At 41.9% G+C, this 20,130-nt stretch overlaps 1 protein-coding gene across 3 annotated transcripts in view; it reads left to right on the forward strand.

Annotated features, from left to right (window-relative positions):
* Positions 1-323: 323 nt before the first annotated feature.
* The window catches only part of CHCHD6 (coiled-coil-helix-coiled-coil-helix domain containing 6), a 109,597-nt gene continuing 89,790 nt past the window's right edge, over positions 324-20,130 (forward strand). For 2 of the 3 annotated variants that reach the window (XM_039379393.1, XM_039379395.1), the window contains exons 1-4: positions 330-489; positions 2,097-2,226; positions 3,172-3,226; positions 4,095-4,221. In XM_039379393.1, coding sequence (XP_039235327.1) covers positions 400-489; positions 2,097-2,226; positions 3,172-3,226; positions 4,095-4,221 — 402 coding nt within the window. In that variant the 5' untranslated portion in view covers positions 330-399. Of the gene's footprint in view, positions 490-2,096; positions 2,227-3,171; positions 3,227-4,094; positions 4,222-20,130 lie in introns of all 3 variants that reach the window. The other variant, XM_039379394.1, reaches the window with a different exon arrangement.

Here is a 20,130-nt window from a genome sequence, read left to right on the forward strand (position 1 = left end):
GGTCTGGTTCCCATCCTCCCATAATTTGGACCCAGTAAAGAAACCCCGCGTGTTGGCCGTGTGGTAGTAGAAGTTTTACGGGACGGTTTGATGCCGTGTTCACTCCAAGGGCGGTGCACAGGGCGGGCACAGCGGGATGGGAACTGGAATTCCCCGCGATCCCGGGAGCGCGCGGCTTCCCTGCGCTTCCCCCTGCGCCGGGCGGGCCGCCCGTCCCCGGCACGGACTACGGCTCCCAGCGTGCACCGCGCGTGGCCGCCAGCACCGCGGCGCGCCATTGGCCGCCCCGCGGCCGCCGCCAATGGGGCGCCGGGATGTTGGCAGGCGGCGCCGGGGCAGAAGCGCTCCTGGCAGCCGGTGCGAGCAGGGGTGCGACGGGGAGAAGAGACCCCGGGCGGGATGGGCGGCAGCGAGAGCAGCCACGGCGGCAGGAGGGTCACCTTCGGTCTGGACGAGCGGGACCAAGTCCGGGTGCTGCAGGGCATCAGGGTGAGGCGACCCGGGCCGGGTGATGGAGGGCAGGGAGGTGGGATGGGGAGGGTCTGTCCGCGGGGTCAGGGGAGCAGGTGCAGGGCTGGGAGGGACGAGTGGGGGAAACCAGCAAGGAGGAGGCGAGGAAAACCTTGGAAGGCTGGATGAGTAGAGAGTTGGAGAGGTGATGGGCCGACTGGAGAGTGGTGGGGTAGAGGGCTGGGGGCCTGGGCATGGCTGTTGTTGACCGGGGACACTCTCGCCCTTCACCTCCCCTTCCCAACTCTGCTCTCAGCCCTCTTTCCCTTCTCACAGTTCAGTGACCCCGTTTTACCCCTGCCTTGTGCTTTGCAAGCAGTTTGATGCTAAAGATGCTGCCCGGCTCTGAGGGCATCCGAGAGGACACAGCTCTACCCTTGTAATGGTACCAAGAGCCTTGGCAGAGCAGCGCTGGCTGAACAGGCAGGAAGATGGGAGACTGTGGGAATAGGGAGGTGTTTCTAGGAGGGACAGCGGGAAGCTGCTTCTTGAACTTTGATCGGAAATTGACGTGTGTGTTGTAGAAACAAACCCGGGAGAGCGGTGGTGATGTCATTGAGGAATGTTTTCTTTCCCCATTAAGACTTTGGTTGCTTGGGTTTGTTTTTTTTTTTAATACTACCATGATTTTCATTGCTGTTGTTCTTGATGCTTTTATGTGTTTTTCCCCTAAGGTCTGCCTGAAATGAGCTTGCAGAATGTGTTTTGCTGTGGCTACTTATTTTTTTTCTCTCATTTTGACAAATCACTTGACTAAAGTTAGCTAAGAGTGTGCTTACCTCCTTGTTAAAGTGTTTGATGGAGGTAAAGTTGTCTTTACCTGATTTTTCTTTATAGGATATAGGCAGGGATTTGTGCCTTTAAAATCAGGCATTGGGCATGATAACAATGTAGAATGAAGATATTAAAAATGCTGTTAAGGTGGATAGCAGTAGCATAGCTGAAAATATGTCTTCTACTGTGACCAGCCTAGTGAGGGAGGCAGCCCCATTTCATTGTGTTCTGGAGCCAGAACCTTTGCACTTGGGAGGAGGAAGGGGTCAATCACAACAGTGCTGTGAGAAGCCCTTTGGATTGACATAAAACGTCCAAGTCAACTTTTCTTTCTTTTTCATGCGTTTGAACCCAAGTCAGTGAATGAGAATGAAGTTGAGATTGCAAAAATGTTTGCAGCCTTATGTGAGTGGGAGGGCTGTGCAGCTCTTCTCTACCATATGGTTTGCACTTCTTCTGCCATGCTTAGCTGGGTTAGCAAGCATGAGGGAGGAGGAAGAAAGATGGATGGACTTAGAACCTATTTAGTTCTTTTCCTTCCATTTCTGGGAAATTTGTCCCCGTGCACAGGGTTGACTTGTTTAGTGGTTCTTTCCACCTTTGATAGTATTTGTGGAAGATTGTCATTGTCTAGTCAAGTCTTTAGGGTCAGGCAGTAGATTGGAGGTTTTATCACTTACTGATAGGGTATATTCTTTAAAAATGCAATACTTTTGTAGTAGCCTGGAAACTAACAAAGAGGAAGTGTTCACAGTAAAATGTACACCAACAGCTGACCCGGTTAACATCTTACCCACCTACATATGTTTCAGCTCACTGAAGATGTAGTGAACCGAATGAAAGAATCTTCTCAAAGTAAAAGGGACAGCCAGAGATCTCCCCGTGCATCCAATGGCACAGCTCCATCTTCACTGGCTGCAGAAGGGAAACCCAAATCTGCAGGTACTGTTGGGTCAGTTGGCTGTTTGGACACACCTCTCAGTAGTGCTGCCACTGTGTACAGAGTATGCCTGTGTTTTTCAGTACTATCTCATTATGAGAGGAGCTTTTTGATTGGCCTGTATCACGCTGTAAACTCTTCTAGGATTTCAGATGAACATGCAATAAGCAAGGCAGAAGTTTATCTTTCATTCCTGGTAAGCTGCCTTGTCTTCTTTGGATGTGCTGCATGCACCAGGAGTGTATTGTGGATGGGTGGGGGAAATGCTGCTTTTTATTCTTTGGAGAGAAACTGATAGGGAAGGGTAGTCTGTCATAAGTATAGCTGGCTAAGTGGATGATGAGAACTTGGTTTCTGAATTTGTCTTTCTTTACAGGTCAGAAAACTATTTGATTTCTATTGGTTCTCAAATATGCTTTGTTGATATATATTAGCAGGGTGGATTTGTTTAAGGCATCCAGAGTAACATGCAGTTAGAGAACCTGGCCTTTGCTGTTAGGGATTTGTTTGCTGTAAGCCTACATCTTTCCTGAATGTAGATTAGCCTTATGGATGGCCTGAACTCCATCAGATAATTTCATCTCCACTTGTGGGATCCCTTGTAATTACATGGAAAGCAGGAGGTCAAGGGGAAGACTTAATGGAACTAGAGGAAGGAAATGGAAAGTAGGACTAAAACCATGCTTGTGTTTCAGTATATATCAGGGTTTGAGGAGTTAACATCCTTACCTAAAAGTTTCTGTAGTGCATCTTGTTCAGTGGGCCTGGTTGAAGATGATGCTGTTGGTGTCTCTGTTTCATAAATTCAAACTCTTATCCATCAAACTTAATTTTTCTTGACTTTTTTTCTATTGATGGACAACATTAAATTCTCTTAAAATAATTTATGATGTGATGAAAGATTGTTTTGTACTGTAGTAGTCACAGATTTCTGGTCTTCTTTATAGGAATCCATCCACCAATGTCAAGTGACTCTGCTGCAGAGCAGGAACTGTACAGGAGGTGAGGTGAAGTTTTGAAAAAGACAATAGTTTAGCTCCTTTTGGAATATCTATGTGTATACATATGTGGTTTATTCAGTCTGAGCACGATGAGTGTATGTTTGACAGCAGCTGAACATGAGCCAGTGGGTGCCCAGGTGGCCAAGAAGGCCAATGGCATCCTGGCTTGTACCAGAAATAGTGTGACCAGCAGGACCAGGGCAGTGATTGTCCCCTGCACTCAGCACTGGTGAGGCCACACCTTAAATTGTGGATTCAGTTTTGGGCCCTACATGACAAGACACACATTGAGGTGCTGGAGTATGTCCAGAGAAGGGCAACAGAGCTGGAGAAGGGGCTGGAGCACAAGTCTGATGAGGATGAGCTGTGGGGGCTCAGCCTGGAGAAAAGGAGGGTTGGGGAGACCTTATTGCTCTCTACACCTTCCTGAAAGGAGATTGTAGCCAGGTGGGGTTCATTCTCTCCTCCCAGGTAACAAGTGACAGGATGAGAGGAAATGTCCATTGTTGTATGTCCCTTGATCTTTTCCAATGCAGCATGTATTTGTCTAGCCAGCTACTTCCTATTCTCGCTGTTTTCAGGTCATGATAAAGTACTTAATAGATCTAAATGTAACTGAAGTATAAGTTCACATGGTGCTATGTCTGCTGTTGGTGCCAAAGTTTAACGTCACTGGAGTTGCAGGTCATGTTTAAAGTTTGTTAGGCTTTTGAATTCCTGCTGATAATAGAGGGATTGTGAGCAGACTTTGTGCCAAATAGATTATGGATTTGTGTTTTGGCTCTGGGCAGGGGCAGTCCATGTTAAGCCATGACCTTGTTGCCAGAAGTCCTTTGATCACCTTCTCTCTGCCTTTGGTGCTCACACAGGTATGAGCAAGAACAGGCTCTGGTCCAAGAGGAGTTGCTCCGTCTGGCCAAAAGGGAAAGGGAAGCAGCCAGTGAGGCCAGGGAAAGGAACAGCGTTAATGAGGAGAAGCAGAGAACAGCCCAGCTGGTGAGTAACAAAGCCCCCGCTATGTTTCCGTGCAGGACAGGCTAAAATACCTCTGCTTGGGGGGATTCATTTAATATCACTTGTGTGATGAGCTTAGAAACTTTGATTTAGGCTGAAACACTCCTCACCCCCACTCATCACTTAATGTTTGGCTCACAGTGTAGCTGCAGGCTCCATTTGCAGTGTGTCATGCAGTGCTGCTAAGGCCAGACTTGCAGGGGAAGGCACAAGCAATGGCTGTGCTGGGGACAGCTTGACCTGTGGCAGGGAGTGTGGTGTGTGGATATGGCCTCTAGCTAGTGAGAACTCTTGAACTCTCAAGTATGAAGTTAATGTTTCGATATATACAGCATCACATTCTGCTGACCTGATGTATCCTGAGACTTTGGTCTGTTTTTTCTAGAATATGATTGAGCATATACACAAATTAATAAAAAGTAATAATGTCTTCTTTTGTCCGAGTCTTTTATGGGGCTGGTAACAGAAGAACTGTTATAAAACTGTCAAGTATTGTAACATTTTGAAGAAGGTCTAAGATTGATTTTTAGAGACCAGGAAGCATAAACCCTTTTTGTGCTCACCACTTACTCTCAAACAATTTGTTCTTGCCCAGCAGGCAGACTTACTTTTGGAGACTTCTTGCTGCAGCCTTTACTACTAGTTAGGCACCTTGATGTTGCTGAGATGACCCATTGGCTTGTTGTCATAGCAGTGCTGGAGGCAGAAGTACAGTGAAGTACATTTGGATTGTCATTGGTGCTTAATATTGACATCATACTATTTCATATTGTTTTCCTCTAAATGCTAGCATTACTATGGCAATGGTGTACTGCCTGTAAAGTCTCAGTGGAACTGCACAGAGTCTTAGTGGAACTGCCCCTTTTTCCTACCCTGCAGTGGTATGAGGAGTTGAGTGTGAGGTCAAACTGCCTGTTCATTTAGAATGTGATGTTGAGAACTAGACTAAGAGTAATTCACCTTGCCTGGTACATACTGAAAGGATGGTTTAGGAGAGGACAGAGTGGAGTGCTGATGGTCTTTGTTGTTCTTCCGTGCTACTGATCTGTAGCTTTATCAGTCCGTGCTTGATTTAAATGAAGAATGCTTCTATGAGCATGTTTTTTCTATATGTTGAATGCTAATAGGCATGGCTTACCCAGGCATGTGGCTTGGCTGTGAAGCATTTTGAAGCTATAATATAAGGGTAGTTTGAGGACTGAATAAATAAAATTTATATAAAAATGGTCACAGTAGTTCAAAGAAAAGATCTTTCTAGCTATAGCCCATCTCTGATAGTGATCCCTAGAAGCTGCATTTGGAGAGCATGAGAATAGAGCAAGTGTGTAGCTGTATTGCTGTAGGAATAAAACTTGTGAATAGCTGTGTCATAGGAAATTTCCTCTTGTATCCTGACCTTGTATCCAGATTGTATCCTCACCATGGGATGTTGCATCATTGCTGAGCTTTGGAGGAGTGATGTCTGAGGCAGGTGACTGCAGACCATTAGAAGGAGAATATTCTCTTTATGAATGTAATTAACTGGCTTCTGTAAGAGCAAGGGGAAGAAGCTGGTGGATTTATTGTCCAATCTGAAGATGTGGCCAGGCTCAAAGTAGAGCCCTGCCTTCCACCAGTGAGAGGTAGAGTAATCCTGGAGAAATGTGACTAACAGAGTCAAGTGATATTTGTGAAGTGTAAAGATGGCACCTCTAAAGTGAGTTGGGACCTAACTGCTTACATACAAAAGCTGTTGTATTATCTGAATTAGCTTTTAATTCTGCAGTGTTGCATACCCAGATATTGCATACTTGATGCTCTGCAAAAATCTGATCACTCTCCCCTTGTGATAAACAGTTACCATGGTGTGTGTTAGCCCAGAACATGGTGCAAGAATGAGAAACTGTTAAATTTCATTGCTCTTTAACTATCTCTTGATCAGTCATAAATTTAAGATCCTTAAAAAAGGGAGTTGTCTGGTCTATCCTTGCAAAGATGAGGTCAAAGCTATTGTCTGTCAGCTTCTAAGTGGGAACTGTTTTGGCCAGACCTTTAAATTATTGAGATACCTATCAGACTTGCTTTATCTCATCTATGGTTTCCTTTTGGGCATGGTTACCTTATTGTATTGACTCAGTTGTACTCAAATCATATCTGTCCTTTGTCTTCCAGTATTGTTACCTTCCTTTATTAGGAACAGGGCTTGAGTGTTTCTTGTTCTTCTTTTTTTTAGCCCCAGCAAATGGGGCAAATACTGGCTGTGAGCTGCTTGTCATCTCTTCTGTGTCAGTCTTCTCTTTCAGGTAGAAGATAGTGTTGGTACTAAAAATACCTGATGGTAGTCCAGGTGCAGATGGCACTGGAAATTACCTGCTTACCTTTATAAGGGAAAAACTTCCAGGGTTGTTTTTATTGTTGTTGTGGCCTACTATGGAAGCCAGAGAAAAATGAGGCAATTCCCATGAAAGAAATAAGGAATAATTTGCTTCTAGCAGCACTTAATTTAGTAAAAATTGAGAATCATGCTGTGTATAATTAAAAAATTTTGTTTTATTATTTTTTTTTAATATTTTCAGTAAGATCTTGAGCTGCCCTGTGCCTTTAACATATCAATAGTTTGGTGATTAGCAGCTCTCTCTTGTACTGTTGTCTCCAGCAGTACTGGAACATTTTCTTTTAATGTTACCACTTGTAGACCATAAATCCAAGTATGATAGCTGTATTTTGAAATGATTTCATTTTGGTTGTGCTGAACGTTGCTTGTCATTTAATCTGTTCTTTATGATTTTCACTCACTGACTTTTATTATTAGCAATATTGCTATGAAGCACTTCAGTCTTTTTATATATTGCACATTGCTAAAGAGAGCGTCGATTAGAATTAACCTTTGATGGGGAACTGGCTGACAGCTTCTGGGGCCAGTTAGTTACTCTGTTGTTTATGGGGCAGGGTACAGATTAAAACTCATTGTTATTTTACTGTAGTTTGTGTGTTTTTGGTCATTTTTTCTCCTTGAAGTGGTGCACTGGTTTCAAGAGGGATTTAGGGTTAAGTACCTGGGTCCTGTTCTACATTTTTGTCTTGATCTTTCTGTTTCTTTTAATGACTTTGAACAAGGTACTTACCTTCTAGATGCCTTAGGTTTTGAGTAAAACTCCTTAAAGCTTTATTTTAAGAGGCAAACCAGCTCTTTAAGTAATAGTGCAGCATTTACTTTCCTCTTTGATTGAATATGGCTTTTTGATTAACCCTGGAGGCTGGCTCAAATGGAAATAATCTTCTAAGCTGCTGCAGAAGAACTCTTCCCCAATTTGTATTAGAGATAAAATGTTTTGTTTGTTTGTACAGCACTGCAGGATCATGGTGCTGACTGGACTCTGAATAATTTAATGCTGTGGGTACTTACTACACAACAAGGATTATATGTACGGTACTTCAGAGCAAGGCCCAGGGTGTTCAACTAATGCTGGTGGCGTGCCTTAAGTCTCATGTGAAATACCCAAGAATTAATACAGCTATCTTTAAATCCTTTTCTATTTCTAGCATGAGGAACTTGCAAAGTTGTCAGAGTCAAGTTATTTAACTGCTTCACTATATTGTGAATAATTTCACCGTTCCCCTATACCAGAAGTCTTTCCTTTTTCCATTCCAATTAATCAAAATGTCTTCTCTTAACTTCACAGTTCTTTTGCGTTTCTATTTTTTTTTATTCCTTCTTACTGACAAAGGAAACTTTGCAAGCAAAGCTGCTCTTTTTCCTCCTCTCTGCTTTTGTAATCTCCGAAGGCTGTGCAGCATATGCATCAGGAGCCTCTTGGAGCCAGTGACTCCCTGCCTGATGGTTTTCACTGAAACCTTTGAGACAAATCAATGTGGAATGGGACTGGATAAAAGCAGAAGCTGGGGGGGGGAAATAAACGCGATTAAGCGAAGACATCTCATTACTACTCTAGAAAGGGAGGATTATAAGTTATAAAATAGGAGTATCTCATTTAGGGGCCATGTGCACTTGTGTTATCAGGACAGAGGGAGAGCAAATAGAATAAATGAAATTAATACTTTGAAAAGAAGCATTACCCGGATTTGAGAATTGAACTAATATGATTTGTGCAAAGCCCTGAAGTTCTTATCTCCCCATTTAATACCCCTAGGATAATGGCTTTGTCAGAGTTATTGACCAAAAGTCGTCATCTTCCTTCTCACTTTGAAAGAATGAATTCAGAAATGGGGTGACAGTAGGACAAACTTTGCGCCATGAGACCAGACTGACGGGCACTGGTTGCTGCATGGCTGGGCACAGAATTCCTAAATTGCTGGGAAAGTTTCTCCAACTGTCCATGATGGACATCTTACTATTCCCAATGTTTCTGATCATGCCCTGCTCACTGGCTTGCTGGATGGCAACCTTTGCTTTCTTGTGGTTCCAGCATTGCACTGTTGTGACTGTGCTGGCTCAGAATATAGGCATGGAGGAAATACAAGGATTTGGGTTTGTTTCTGGTTGCTCCAGTAGCTGATTGTAATTGGTCATTTTGGTAATTTTGGTATTAGTTGGGGAGTGATCAGGTGTGTTTTCTTTTTCATTCTGTAGGGGTGGAAGAATAATCCAATTGGCCCATTTGTGGAAAATTTCCTTTATATTTCCTTTAAGCCAGTCTTGAGGGTTTTTTTTCTGTGAATTTGCTACTTTTGATCAGTATCAGCTGCAGATGCAGCTGAGCTGGTACTGAAGATGGTTTTAGAAATGGTGCTGAACGCGATTTAGTTTGTTAAGGCTTTCATTTACTTTGTGATAAGCTGGGGATCAGCTTCATCCTGGCTGATTAGCCATAGGTAAGCATCTCTAGATTACCTGGGGTTTTGTTGTGTGTAATCTCCTATCATTGTGACAAGCTGGAGTGGTCGGATGAGGTCCAGCAGTAGCACAGTGTTTGTTGGAACTGTGATAGTGTGAGGCCGTCAGTGAAGTGACACTGCTGCTTTTGAGGTCAGGCCACTGTTGTCAAAACTTGCCATTTTTAGCTCCCTGTTTATTTGAGTTGATGTAGTGAAAGGTATTGTCTCTGTGAGCTTTGCATTATGGTTTGCAAACTGCTCACATCAGGGACAGTTTATTTGGTCCCATGGGCTCTGCAGCTGAAATGCAGCACACGTTGAGCTGAACCCTTCTCTTTGTGAAGTTACAGAATCACAGAATTTGTAAAGCTATGTATAGGAAATAGGTTGGTTCTGGGAGGAGACGTTGCTAACACAAATCTCGGGGTTTACTGTTTGCTGACTCTTTAATTTCTGTAAATATTTCTTGATTAAAGTTTTTTATGGGTGAGACAGAAAACACTGATTTAAATTGAAAAGTATTGGAGGCCTGTTTTAAATAATAGTGCAAAATGAGGTAAAAGCCCATTAAGTTATCCTTCTCCCAAGTTCAATTTTCATTGATATTACAGTGATTAGCAACAAGTATCTACATCTGTTTGCCAAAGAAAATGTACCTTTTTTTTTTTTTTCAGATTAATTTTTGTTTTCTTAGAAAATGAGCGGAGCGTTTAGTTATTAGAGCCTTCATTCCTGCCTGCAGTTTTGGGGGCAGGACCTCTGGTTCCCTGCAGTTTGGCTCTTTGCAGAGCATTGGTGTGCTGTGTGTCCAACACCCAGACCTGCCCTCAGTGCTTGCAGAACCAGGTGGGGTCCTGACTGGGTTAGCAGGAGGTGCAGGATCTTTGCCTGGAAGTTGTCTTTGATTGCTCTCTCTGACTGAGTAAGGCTGCCTTTTAAATATGTTGATACAAATGGAAACATGTATTTTTAGGTTTGATCCATAATGAAATGTTGCAAGCTATTGACAAGGGGATTTAAATAGCTTCAGTCTTTGTTCTTTGTATCCCTCTCATTCTTGCCTTGAGAGCTTGAGATATTTTTCTAGACTTTCTCCTGAAACAAGTGTGTTGTGTGGAGACTTGTTAGTGGTCTGTTATTATCTAGTTTGGACCAGAACATCCCCCTTTTCCCCACAATTGGGTTCATCTTTGTCTACTGCCCTCTACTATAAAAGGGAGTATATTTTTGCAGTGAAAGAATTACGTTTTTTTTTTTCAATTAAACCATTAAACATTTAAGGGATCCCCATGGAAAATAATCTTTGAGTATTAAATAGTGGACTTTGGAAAGGTTTGCATTAAATTTAAGCTTGGTGTAGTGAGGATCTACATGTCTCCTACCTCCAGCAAGCTAATAACTTCTGATCTCTGGAGCATCAGTGAGGTCTAAATTTAACTAAAGCAATTTTGGAGAATGTGCACTACAATAAAGGCAGAAAGTGAAAACACAGCCAACCCAAAAGAAAACCTCCTCTTCTCTTGAGGGAAGGCGAAGGTGTTATCTGACTGCGGGTAAGATGCTGTGTATGTACTGCATATTTTCCTGCTGCTGCTGCTATGATTTGTCAGACATTTATAGCATTTTTTTAACAACTTCCAATTTCTACAGCTAGTCTTTTATCTCCTGACTGAAGGTTAATTTGTGTTTGGAGAGTTTTTGCAGATTTCAGCAGCTGATGGTCGTCTGAGCTTCTCGTTTTTGTAGTCTCTTGGGCTAAGGGACCTTATCACAAGCTTGGCCTCTTTTTAAATCCCACAGCTGCAACAAATTGAAGTTGTCTGTGGTGCTACCTACTTCCCCTGTCTTGTCTTCGACTCTCCTGTGCCTGTATTTCACACTTTTTTTTTTTTGTCTACCGAGTTCATATACCCCACAGAAACTTGTTCAAGATTCCTTTGTTCTGACTTAGGGTTACTATAAAGCTATTTTATTGTTTAAGAAGTAAAAGATAAGGTTACCTTTCCTTTTCCTCTGTCTATAACTACAAAATATTCAATTAATAAAGAAATAAGAAATAATATGTTGATATTTTTCCGTGAATGGTTCAGTAAAGCTCGTACTGCATCTTTTTGTTTCACTGCCAAACTATTGTGGAGTAGTAGAATTCTGCTCTAATTTGTAGCTAATTTGTGGGGTATAAGCAACAGAGATTTGGTAATGCACCAGGATGTTTCAGTAGGCTTTCCTTTCCTATGAGACAGTACTAGTCAAATGGGATATGGTTTGTGGTATGAGATTGTCATAGGTATAAAGATTTGAGAGTTTTGGAAGAACATAGTTCCTACCAGCTTGGTTAAATTGGATTTTTGGATTATGAATGTGCTTGTCTGTGTTTTGAGTATTTGGAATAATATATATATTTAATTTAGTATTTTTTGCTAGCTTTACAGTAGTCATTGTATTCTATCTAAAAAATGACATTGTTTGAATCTTGAGTCAGTGATCACTGAAAATTCCCTTGATGTTTCTGACTAGAAAGAGTTGTTTGTTTTTTTTTTGTTGTTTTTTTTTTTTTTTTGAAAGAGAGCAAGATTGTGAATTTAAAAGGCCAGTATAATAGCTAGGAAATAAGTTTGCCCTCAGTGAAACACTTCGATTGCTCTTGCACTGTCAGCTGATGGGGATGTGAGGTAGGTGACCTGCCACTGGTTATCATTTCTGTCATATTCCCTAAATACCATGAAAACTGGCTTTGGTGCTTCTGCCACATTTTCTTGGAACTCGAACATGTGTCTTGATGTGATCCTTGCTTATGGCCAAAGGGTGGTAAAGAAGCTACATGAGATGGACAGAGGCATCTGCACTCGTGGCAGTGTGACAGAGAAACAGTGCAGGGCGCTTCTTGGGTCTCAACAAGAAAGGCTGTCAGGTGGATTAATAAAATAGCTGTTTTAACACATGGGCTTCTGAATGCTCGAGAACCAGGCCCAACAGAGTGGGTGTGTCCTAATCAAAATCATGTTTCCTCAAATACAGTGTCTTCCAAAGTCCCAAGCTTTGTTGGATTGTACTAGTAGATGAAACAGAGTCATCAAAATAAGCACTGATGTTATTTCCTTATTTCTCACCTTAAAGAGCAGTTAAAGCAAGTTGATGCTAAGATTAAATTTCTCTGAGGCTTTTTCCAATTTGTTTATACCTTCTGTTACAGTTGGGCATCCTCAAACCTGCTTCTATTTGCTGATGATGTTTATTCTAATTCTTGCTTGCTTCCCTCTTTCTCTCTCCATCTTTTCACTTTCCCAAAGCTGCAGGACGGTTTGCTCCTGCCTCCTCTCCTCGTTGGTGGTGTTATCAGGCACGTGTGCAGCGGGTGAGATTGCAAACGCTGCTGTTCTCCGGGATTCTAAGCATCAGACAATGTTTTACACGGCGTCCCATTCTCTAGCTGGCTGGTTGGACATGATGTTGGTACCTTATCTTCACGCTGACACACACTGGACATTAATAGAAATACATTGCTGAGGCACATGTGTGGAATTTCAAGCAGCCTTTCTAGCTGTGCTTTAGATAGTCTATTGTGTGCTTAACCTCTTGGAAGAGGTTTTGATGAGAAGTGCATGTTAACTCTTGGGGAGCTGGATGGACTCTTAGTTTCTTATTATAGTCAGCACAATATCCTCCTAATTGCATGCTGCTTATATGTTTTGGAGTTTCAGCAGTTTTAAATCTATCTTGCTATGACCAGTATTCCTCCTTCCCAATGCAAATTTTTAGCAAAGAAATAGCTGTACATTGCACATGGGGAGGATGTAGGAAATGTGTTGCTGCAGAGGGAACTGAGCTGCCAGCACCCTTGTTTAGCTTTGTCTACAGTCTGTCCCTGTATTATTTCTGGCTCTGTGATTGCCTTACATTGACTAAAAAAATGACCTGGATGCAGCTGCTTCTATTTGCCAGGAATTCCTTCTGCTTTTATAGCACACCAGAATTTTTATTGTTTCCTTTGTGCTATATCTGTATACTTTCTCTGCTTGTTTGTTATGACCATCTCCAATTATCTATATTATTTATGAGTGCTGAGTAAAGCATGATGGAAAGTAGCTTCTTAAAAGGGACTGTGCTAAGGGAAAGGAAATGAGCTGATGACTTTGATTTTTAGTTATGAAAATAGAACACCTGCAAGCTTATGAGGGAGGGAAGGAATTAGAGTTAGTTGGATTTCTTTTTCCTGTCTACGTGTTACATTGGGGGTTTAGAGCCTTATTAGCCTGGAAGACTTTGTGATAATGGGCAAACTTGAAGGATGATGCAGTAGGAGTCAAGACTAAAAATTGATCAAACAGACAGATAGAGCAGGGCTATGTATAATTACAGTCCAAAAGAAAAAAGCTCCATAGTTTAATACTTTCTCGAATAGAACATTAGACTAAAGATACATTTGTTAAATAACCAGTGCTCTTCCAATTAGGACTGAGAGCTTGCTCTGTACATTCTCTGCATCTTCAGCCTAATACTTTTGCTATGGAAAAAGTGGTTCCCTGTCTAGCAGATGATTTCAAGCCCCTTTCTTTTCCCAAATACATGGGTTCATGTCTCTTCTTTTCCCTTCTCTCCATCCTCTGAGCAGAATGGATTTGTTCCTTGGTTCATCTTGCTGCAGCTGTAATTGGCACTGTCAGGCTGAAACTCTTGACTCCCCCCCAGCTTCCGAACTTCCAATACACAAAAGGTTCCTTACAAAAGGTGTTCTCTTTCCAGCTGAGGACCTGAGCAGTCATTTTTATATTTTCATATGATATGCTCTCCTAGTTTAGCAGCTAAATGTGGAAAAAGGGGGTTTGGGAATAAAGGTATGTTAAAAAAAAACCTGAACCAAAACAACCAAACCCTCAAAATCAATAAACCACACAAAATAGAGTAGCACCCTGAAAAAAACCCAAACAAACAAAAAACCCTCCCCCAAAGCAACAACAATAACAACAATAGCTTATGTCAACTCAAAATAAGCTTCCATGTCTCTTAAACCCTTTTCCCTAATTTTTCAGGGTAAAAGAATTTTGTTCCAAGTACAAAACTTGAAAAAGTATGAGAGCTTTAAACTGCAGAGCCAACTACAATTTTAAAGATAATGAATGTCGGTCCAGCCTATGGTTTTCTGTCATTTTAAAAGTTGTCCCCCCAGCTGCTGTGCTGTTTCCTGTTCAAGACTCAGCATTTTGCAGTGTAATTTTTCTAAGCTTTGTGCTACTGAAGGTTATCATAGAGTTCTGTTAAAAGCCTGCTTGCCTGTGATTTCCTGTTAAACAGCAATCTGCAAAAAGAGATGATTCTCTGGTCAAATAAGAATTTGACACTGTTCTTTTGCTGGGAACAGCAGTGGGATACATCAATGCCCTTTCCCATCTGATGGTTGTTCAGAAGCCACTCCTTGGGTCACTCTGCCCTTGTTCCAGTAGTACTGAACATCTAAATGCAATCTTGAAGCTGTTGCCAACCACTTGCATTTTCTTTTCTTTAGAATAGTTTAGAAGTAGTTGATTAAATTTCATGTATCTGGGGTAAAAATAAGAGTTTTCATTATATTTAATCTGGATGGAGTATCAGTTTATGCCCAAATTAAGTGGGGACCATTAGCTGTGCTCCTACTCCAATAATGTCATCCTGCCATAGCAGGCTTATTTTCTGAGGTTAATGGGGAATGTGGTGAGGCACCTGGAGGGAAAGGAACTCTAATGGTCTTAGCTGCCATTCTCCTCTGTGTAGATGGGACTAATGTGATTGATAAATACTTTACTGCCTCAGGCCTTGCAAATGCAAGGCTGTTCCCTTAGGAAAGGAAGTAGCTCAAGGAGTACCATGGGTGTTCTTCAGATGGGATTGAAACAGTTAGACAGAAGAAATTTGCTCCAGCATATAAGGAATTTTAATCCCCCTTAATTTCAGTGTTTTACTGTGAAGTATCTTGGTGAGCAGGTAATGGTAGATGACAGATTTTTCTGACAATGTTTGTGTGCAAGCGCAGGCAAAATTTTGCCTTGTTTGCACACGTGTTTAGAAGTTACATCTGCTTTCTGCACAAGAAATATGTCTTACTGGGCATTCTGAAACTGCAGTAAAAAAATCACATCTTTGTAAGAAGGAGTAATAAGCTATCATATAATCGAACTAATTTCCTATAGCTGCTCATTGCCCAGCAGATGTTGCTGTTGAGCTTGGTTAGGCTTCACTGTGCAGTTCAGCGAGTCATCTGCCTATTTTAAGAACTATGATGCAGACTGATTTGGAGCTAAGTTTCCTCCTTGATAATTCATGTCATCCCCTGGTAAGTCAATATACTGTCCAGAGGTTTAAGGTACATCTTGTGCGGGCGTGTGTGTAAATAAATAAATTATATTAGAATGTCTTTTTTGACCCATGCAATATGTTTTTCACTTAATTACTGACTCTGAATTCTTATGAAACTTTCCTCTTTCATTAGCAAAGCAGTTTTCATAGCCTATTTTTTTTTTAATAATTTTTGAGGGAAGGAGTTTGCTGGCATTTCAAGTGAGCCTTTAAAAGGCGATGGTGCGAATGGAGTCTGATAAACAATCCATAAACAGTATATCCTCATTAATATCCCTTTGAATTTAGGATCTGGGAAAAATCTATCACCTGCCTTATGCAGAATCCGGGAGATGAATTATGTATCTTATTTGGGGTCAAAACCACTGCTCATTGCAGCAGCTGCTCTGTGTGTTGATCTTGCAGACTCTGTGTTCTACTCCACGGTTCTTTGGGACATGATTCTCATTGTCATACTTTTATTTTGGAGCTAAAGGTTTTTTCTGTGCATCTCAGTTGCATGCCAGTGATGATGCCTTCTCTGACTTCATGCTTTTTTCCTGCAGTATCGAGAGCTCTTGAAAAGCATCCGTGTTTCCTGAAGGTGGCACTGACGGGACACCCGTGAAGGCTCCTTTCCAGGGGTGGACCGGGAAGTGCTGAGCCCTCAAATTGCTTGCATACCAATGAAATGTCTCGAAGTTTTTGTTTATTTGTTTTCATTCTGACTCCGGGTTCTCCAGGAGTTACCATAATATTTTCCAGGATTAGTTTATCCTAAGTTTTTGAAGTTCTTTGATTTCTATAGAAATTGTAGAATCACAGAATGGTTTGGGTTGGAAGGGACCTTAAAGATCATCTAGTTCCAACCCCTCTGCCACAGGCAGGAATGCCATTCAGGAGATCTGGTTGCTCAGGGCTCCAGCCAACCTGAATTTGAACACTTTCAGGGATGGGGCAGCCACAGCTTCTCTGGGCAACTTGAGCCAGTGTGTCACCACCCTCTGAGTAACGAATTTCCTCCTGATATCTTATCTGAACTTACCATCTTTCAGTTTAAAACCATTGCCCTTGTCCTGTCATCGTTTGGAGTTGTGAGACCGCTATGTGTTGACATAGTTTACAAACTGGAGGTGTAAGTTGGATCATTTTCTGTCTTTCATTTCTGACCATGCTTCTGAGGGCATTTTCATGCTTAATACAGGGGTCTGGCAAGTTGTGATGTTGCTGCATGTTCAGGCTGCAGAGGGGGGGACAAGGTTGTGAAGACAGTGCAGGTTTCTCCACAAATGATGTATTGTGTTCTCAGCCACCTCAAATTTCTCTTTGGTCTTCAACTCTGTAGTTGGTTTCTAGTAGTGCTTCTGGGAGGGTTAGATAACTGCAGCTGAGAGCAAGTTTGGTTTTGGAAATGGTGGGAGAGGATGGCATATGCTGACCTGGTGACATCTCGTGCTTGCTATCAAAACAGAGGCCACTACCTTCATTCCTCAGATCCTCTTTAGGATTCACTGATTTGACTTACACCTCAGCCTTCCAATTAGACTGCCTATGAAACCTGCTCTGTAAAAATTGACTATAATATCTGTGTTACTTTGACTGTCTGCAATCAGACTACGTAGACTAAGAAGGCCTGTACTGAAAAAAAAAAGAGTTTCTCTCAGCAGAAGTTTGAAATTTATCTGCAGTGCTTTTGTAAAGGCAGTATTTCAGGTCAGTCTTTGCTGATATTTTAAGTTTCTGGCTGATTTGAGTAATTTGGAGTTTAAAACATAAAGATGATCTAGCTGGCCTTGGATGAAATGAATCATTACTTTGAGGGCAGAATCTTCTCTTGAGAGCGAAGTTGGTGGTTGACTGGAATTCCTGCAGATTTTTAGGCAGGAGATTTGTATCTTTTCATCTGTTTTCAAGAAGGAGAAACAAGAGTTATAAAAACCACTTAAAGGTTCAGTTAAGATTTATTCTGGCTGCATAACTGCCTCCCATAATAACTTTAATATGCATCATCCTGAAACTCCTAATTGGCCCTGGTGTTGGCAGGGCTTTCAGACCCAGCAGAATCTCCACTGTTCAGCATCTTTTAGGAAGGAATGTAGCCAGAGAAGCACAAAAGATGAAATGGCTGCCTTATAAATTCTGACTGACCTTGAGAGTCCTTGTTTTAACAAGCAGGATGATGCTGTTGAAGCCATGTAGACGAGAGCAGTGGTGGGAGTGTGTGTAGGTGAGCAATTGGTGAGGCAAGAGGAGAGGATAGGGAAAGACCTCGTTGGCTTGGTGGGAGGAGGTGGTTTCATTGTGCACCATGTACCTACTTATCCTGTTGTTTCTCTTGGTGGCTGGAGTGTTGTCTGTGCTGACACAGGTTAATTTTTTTTCTGGTGGCTGCTTGTGGGGATGGGCTATGGAAGACCTGTGGGTTGAACTAATCCATTTTGTCAGAGCTGGTATCTTTATGTAGGAAATTATCTCAGCCAGTTGTTCCTCTCTGCGTAGTGACTGCCTGGTCCCTGTGTGGGTGCTGATCAGATGGATCAGAGCCTGACTGACCAGAGGGGCTGGAGTTTTGGTTAGCTTCTCCTTTGCTTCCCTTTTCCAGGGTGGAGATGAAAGCCTGCCAGGCTGCTGTGGGGTAATGTGGCTTTCATGAATGATGAGGACTGTCGTTCTCGCTCCCCTGGGCTGTCAGTTGGACACCTTTTGCAGACCCTAAATTTGCTTTAAAACAAAGCATTTGGCTTAGTTTATTTCATTCCATTAAGTAATTTCACTGCTAATGCATAATTATCTACAGCAGTGACACTTGTCTATGCTTTAATTATCGCAAAGCTGCACAACTCCCCCTCCCCCCTGCCTGGAAGTTGTCACTTGTGCAGTGTGGTTTTGCAGAGATAAGTGTGTAATACACGGCAGTGCTTTGGGTCTCACAATACTCAGACAGTTGCTGATTGCTGAATGCAGGCAATAGAAGAGGCAAGGATTTTGGTCTCTGTCTTCTATTAGTGGCTTTTATCCGTATGGAGTGAGAGACGTTGGGAAGGAAAAAGCTTATCAAAACTTCATAGTATGGGCTTGAAGATAAAGATGTGAGCAAGTGCTGATTGGAGGCATTAAGCATAGAGATGCTAGGAAAATCTGAAAGCACAAGTATTTCTTTTTCTTTTGAAGAAATGCAAGAAATGAAGCATCAGTGATCGTGGGCAAGAGCCCAGGAGCCCTTTTTGTGTATGAGGAAGATTCTTTGTATTTATCTTTTCCTCCCCCTCCCTGCTTTGTTACTGACTTTTTGGTAAACACCCTCTGGGGTTGCAGAAGAGCCCAGTAAAAATTATTGATCCAGCCAGTCATTATGAGGAAATACCCTGAATCTCTGTTATATTTACTCCTGCACTGGGAGAAGATGCATACTTGACTGAAATACCTGCTATTTTTTAACACCACACACTCATTTGTTAAGGAGTGATTTTGTTAAAGGAGAGGACAAGGTCAACCCTGTCAGAATAGGGGACATGTGGGCAACATGATACCTGTGTCATTGAAAGGTAAAGGTCTGTTTGTGAATAGAATGCTTTATCAAATATTTCTAAAACCTTCCAAAATGAAGGCAGAAAAAGCTTGAGGGGGCTTTGCGCTTCTCTAGTTTCACAAAACTGAGAGAAGTAGGTTACAGACACCTCATTTAACTTGCAATGATGCGCTGAAGTTTGTGGATGAAGAACACCTGGAGCATGTGTCAAAAAGAGAGCAAATCTTAAGAGGGACCTCGCAGAAATGAGGATGGGGTGAGGAAGCAAAATCTGTGTATTATCTTATAACTAGTGGAAATGAGGCCATTTATTCATGTTGTCTGCTGGAAGAGAGGTTCTGTCAACTACCTTTGTTTGGAACTCTGACCAAGACATGCAATATGTAATTGTGCTCCAGCTTCTATCCTGGCTGAATTCTTAGGATTGAAATGGCGCTTTTTTCGCATAGAAAAGCATTGAATTCTTTTCCTGTATTGTTATGATGAAGGCAATTTTTGCTTGCTGACTAGCAGGACTGAGGAAGGGAGTACTATAAAGCTTGTGTTACAACATGTATCCTCAGTCCCTACTGCGCTTGGCTGGCAGCAGTGGCACCTGTTTGAGCAAGATTCCTTTGGCCTAGAAGTACCTTGTATATTTTCTTTGGCCCAAGGACATAGTCTTAAGTATGTCACTTGAAGACCTCACGGCTTGCTAAGCTCTAAGTCTTCCCATCAATCTCATACTTGTTTTCTATGGTATTTATCACCACAGTGGTTTATGTACTTCCCAGATAAGTAGACTGGCATAAGATGGTGGTAAGTTTGATGGCTTTCTTTCTCTCAGAAAGAACTGTTACCTCTTACAAGGGGTTATATATTCACCCTACAGTAATTTAATTCTTTCTGGGGACCTGAACACCATTGACAAATTTCCAAATTTTCTCTAAATGCTATTGGTTGAAATACCTTTCATATCTAGCAAAGGGTGCTCACATAGAAAGAATTTACAGTGGCAGAACAGATATCCAGAGAAGTTACTTGGAGTTTTGGTTTCCTTTGCAATATGTCTGAAAACTTTCCCATAGGAGCACAGAAGTAAACACTGACTTAGTGGTTTTTCGACTCATCTTATAAAACCCACTTGCCAAGTTTGATGTTTCCATCATCTACCTATGTTAGCTGATTCTCTGGAGCTGTACTCTCACCTTTGTAATTCACTTTCCATGTAAGAATGGGATGAAATGTCACTCTTAAAA

The sequence above is a fragment of the Pipra filicauda genome, unplaced genomic scaffold (assembly GCF_003945595.2).
Source record: "Pipra filicauda isolate LSUMZ 115617 unplaced genomic scaffold, ASM394559v2 scaffold165_size2600900_pilon, whole genome shotgun sequence".
In the NCBI taxonomy this organism is placed as follows: Eukaryota; Metazoa; Chordata; class Aves; order Passeriformes; family Pipridae; genus Pipra; species Pipra filicauda.